Genomic DNA, 3,940 nt, shown 5'->3' with positions numbered 1-3,940 from the left:
TATATATATATATATATATATATATATACACACACACACACACACACACACAAACATATGTACACGACAATTTCTGCCTGCCAAATCTACTCAAAGGCTTTAATTGGCTTGAGGCTATAGTAAAAGACATTTGCCCAAGATTCCACACAGAAGGATTGACTGGAGTGATGTGAAATGAAGTATTTTGCTCAAGAACACAATGCACAGCCTAACCTTGGAATTGAAACTATAATCTTGTGATCTTGAGTGCAACACACTAACCACTTCGCCACATGCCTTTTGTACTTGTAAAACTTTTAGAATTTGTGAATTAGAAGTTACTGAAGAACTGAGCATAAATCGTTTGTTTGCTGCTGTTGGACTGAAATGTAATTCTGTGAAATGGTGATTGTCTTTAAACTGTTCAACTCCAAACCTCAAAGTAATTTGACTTCAGAGAATTAGAAACACAAACACCATAGTCTTTATTAATTTTTCCATTGAAATTCTTATTGTTATTTTCACATTTCTGGTGATGAGACAAATTTCTGCTTGCATTCACTCGTGTCTGCACCATCAGCTCTCTTATTTCAGTATCTTATTGATATTTTTTGAAAGTACTCTCTTAGCAAAACTGTTACATGTCCACACCCATAAGCATCAGTAATGATTTAATGATAAAAGAACAAACAAACAAAGCAATGGCATTTAAATTGCTGTTAGCCTAAATCAAGCAAGCAAGACTTATAGACATGTCTGGGCAGAGTGCCTGGGGCTATTTAATATGAACAGTAACTGTAAATGCAGCAACACAACTTGGACCAATAAGGGATCCTGTATGCAGTCCTTCTACCTGCTAGAAATAGAAGTCAAAACTTGCATAAATAATACCCTATTATCTTAAAAAAGGACAACCGCGTTGGATAATGTGGTTACAGACAAAAAGCCAGGATGGTCAAAGATGGAAAAGCATGGATCATAGTCAATACATGGAACAAAACAACAGCAGCAGCAACAACAACAACAATGATGCAACAAAGGCATTGCTTGGCCTGTTAGAAACAGTAGCTTAATCTTTTAAATTAATTTGTACTGTCTTTAAAAAGGAAGTGCACATTGAATAATGTTGTCCTAGATATATTGTGTCTGAAATAGAGAAGATAGTTGGGGCTGAAATAGCTTTGGTCATAGGTCTTCTCTATCTCAAGATTGACTTGAAGCTAGATATCAACACCAAGAGTTTTGGACCAGACTGGAACAAGACATTATATATATACAAAGCACCATGCCAACGTGGTCAATGTCAGTGCCCCCAGCTGGCTCTCATGCCGGTGGCACGTAAAAAGCACGATGGACAATATTAGCTAAAAAGAGAAAGAATGAAAAGGATTATTTTTCAAAACATAAATTCGAACTACATGTGGGATGTGTCAGCCTTCACAATAATTGCATTGAAGCCACTTCGATTACAAGTGCACAAGAAAGAATGCATTTCCTAATACCTTGCATGAAGCTGACTCCAAACGATTCCACTCTTCATTTCATTTCAGAATAAGTTCAGCTTCCTATAAAGCTGTCTCTGACAATAAATAAGGCACAGGGATAAACATTTAAGAAAATTATAAATAATAGACATTTAGTCAATATATATGAATAAGTTTTATCTTCTTAATTTGTCTTTTATTTCCTTAAACTATAAAGCACATCATATCTGTCGAACATATTACAAAGAGGTATTTAAGTAATACCTTATTAAATGGCTAGATATCAAAAAACTTTTTGAAATTCTTTGCTTGTGTTCAATATACTAACATAATGTTTTCAAATGTGCTGACTTATACCGCAGAATTTCCATGGGTCCTGCTAGTATTAAATATTCTGCAACTACTTGTTTCATTTATCATTTAGCACATGCAACGAGGTAAAGATGTTATAAAATAACTGGTTGACAGCCAGACTAGATAGTTTACGACAATTACTTTGCTCTTTTCAAATCCTACTACATTTGCTTTTCCTCTCTCTAAGAGGTTTGGTGTTTATGTAGGTATTCTAAGGGAAAATACACTGAAATAATGGCTTACTGTTTCTCAATACCTTCTCCAGACCCACAGCAAAACTTAATTCAGTGGTTTAAGTGAATAAAATATTCATCCATTTCTAGTAATGCCTCTATCTATTATAGTAAATGTTAGAGTATTGTTACCATAGACACAAAACAGTGATAGTGTGGTTATCTGATACTTTAACTTTGCTGCCTATATATTGATCATTCCTTTAGAGTTGATACAAACTTTTGCAATAGATCAATTCTTTCTAGCGATGGCTGGAGAAATATTGAGCTTTGTTTTTAATAACCAGTTGATCTAGCAAGCGGGGCCGGTGCGCATTGATGCCGTCGAGAGGTAGGTCCCGAAACGGCGCGCATTCTCTCCTGATGACCCCATACACTTGCTGGCTTCCGGTATGCGGAATTCTTGACTGGTAGCACTTGCATGTGTGAGTTGTTTGCAAGACATCAGGGTCAATAAATTAAGTACAAGTTGAACCCTGGGGTCAGTGTAATTGACTTCCCCCACCCCAAAATTAATGGCCTTGTGCTAAAATTTGAAACCAATATATCAATTCCAATTTGATCAACTGAAATTTTTCTTGCACGTAATTGACCCTGCACATTTTCAAATGTGGAAAGAGTAAGCTCATAGTGAACTGTTTATAATCTGATGTGGGTTATCAGTTGAAACTATTTCACTTTGCTTTTCTCATTAATACCTTTGGAAAAGTACTCATTGTATGACAATTATTCATTTCTCTCTCTTCTCTTATAAATCTGAAACCTTAAAAGAAATCATTATTTACCCTGATGGAAATATAGTGGAGTAACAGCAACAGTAAAGCATAGACAAAGGACCTTGCAGCATTTAGCTGTTTAGTCACATCTTAACCCTTTAGCATTCAGATTACTCCGTCAAATGTAATGCTTATTTATTCACATTGTTTTGAATTAACCATGCAATATTTCATAGCTTTGAGATTTCAATGATGTGATTGTTTATTTTTTAAATGATATTGTAGGTTAGGTGTGAAAGCCAGATCTGGCTGATTTGTTGATAAAACAGGTAATCTATTTTAGACGAATATGGCTAGTTTAACTGCTAAAGAGTTAAACATTCTGAGTTCAAATATCACCTTCCATTTTTCTGGGTTTCATAAATACCATTCAGTAAATAAATAGGATTTAATTTGTTTTTCTTTTCTGTAAATGCAGGCAAACTTGCATATAGGTTATTTTTAAAATTTCTTTTCATTGTGCTTTTGTCTCATTACAGGTGATGGAACAGGCTTTAATACAGGACGTTTCTGGGCACAAAATGGTACTTTACTTGCTTCTGTCTCTCAGCAAAGTGTCATTAGAGCAATGCTTTAAACCATGTTCTGATAACATTTCTGTGATATCGACACTTTTACTTGTCTGTTATCGTTTTGTTTTTACTTGATTAAATTATTTACGATCAACACGTTTTTATCTTCACTTTCTTTAACAATGTCTTCATTTTCGTCACTAAAATGTTTACACTCACATGTCCATGTTGATGTTGGTTTGGCATGTTGGAATCATAATGTCTGTCCATAAATTTGAACCTTGTCTCATCTTAAATCTCTCAAGCTTTAACTAACTACTTTTATATTATTTTTCACACATTTTCTTTAGTCTAGTTTCATCAGATGCATTTTCCCCCATATTTTCCATGGCCAGACATGGTTTTCATGGAAGACTGGAAAGGAACAGCATTGCTTGTATGACAACTATGCTCACTTACAACCATTACATGATGTCTAGACAAGGGCACACACACACACACACACACATACACATGTATGCATGTGATATGTGTGTGTGTGTGTATGTGTGCCCTTGTCTAGACATCATGTAATGGTTGTAAGTGACCATCGTTATATATAT

The 3,940-nt window shown here is 34.9% G+C and overlaps 1 protein-coding gene across 1 annotated transcript in view; it reads left to right on the top strand.

Annotated features, from left to right (window-relative positions):
- Positions 1 to 3,444, top strand: part of LOC106872711 (acyl-coenzyme A thioesterase 8) — a 31,824-nt gene extending 28,380 nt beyond the window's left edge. The window contains exon 6 of the mRNA XM_052972665.1: positions 3,306 to 3,444. Coding sequence (XP_052828625.1) covers positions 3,306 to 3,403 — 98 coding nt within the window. The 3' untranslated portion in view covers positions 3,404 to 3,444. The remainder of the gene's footprint in view (positions 1 to 3,305) is intronic.
- Positions 3,445 to 3,940: the final 496 nt, after the last annotated feature.

The sequence above is a fragment of the Octopus bimaculoides genome, chromosome 1 (assembly GCF_001194135.2).
Source record: "Octopus bimaculoides isolate UCB-OBI-ISO-001 chromosome 1, ASM119413v2, whole genome shotgun sequence".
Lineage (NCBI taxonomy): Eukaryota > Metazoa > Mollusca > Cephalopoda > Octopoda > Octopodidae > Octopus > Octopus bimaculoides.
This window is presented reverse-complemented; position numbering and strand designations above follow the sequence as displayed.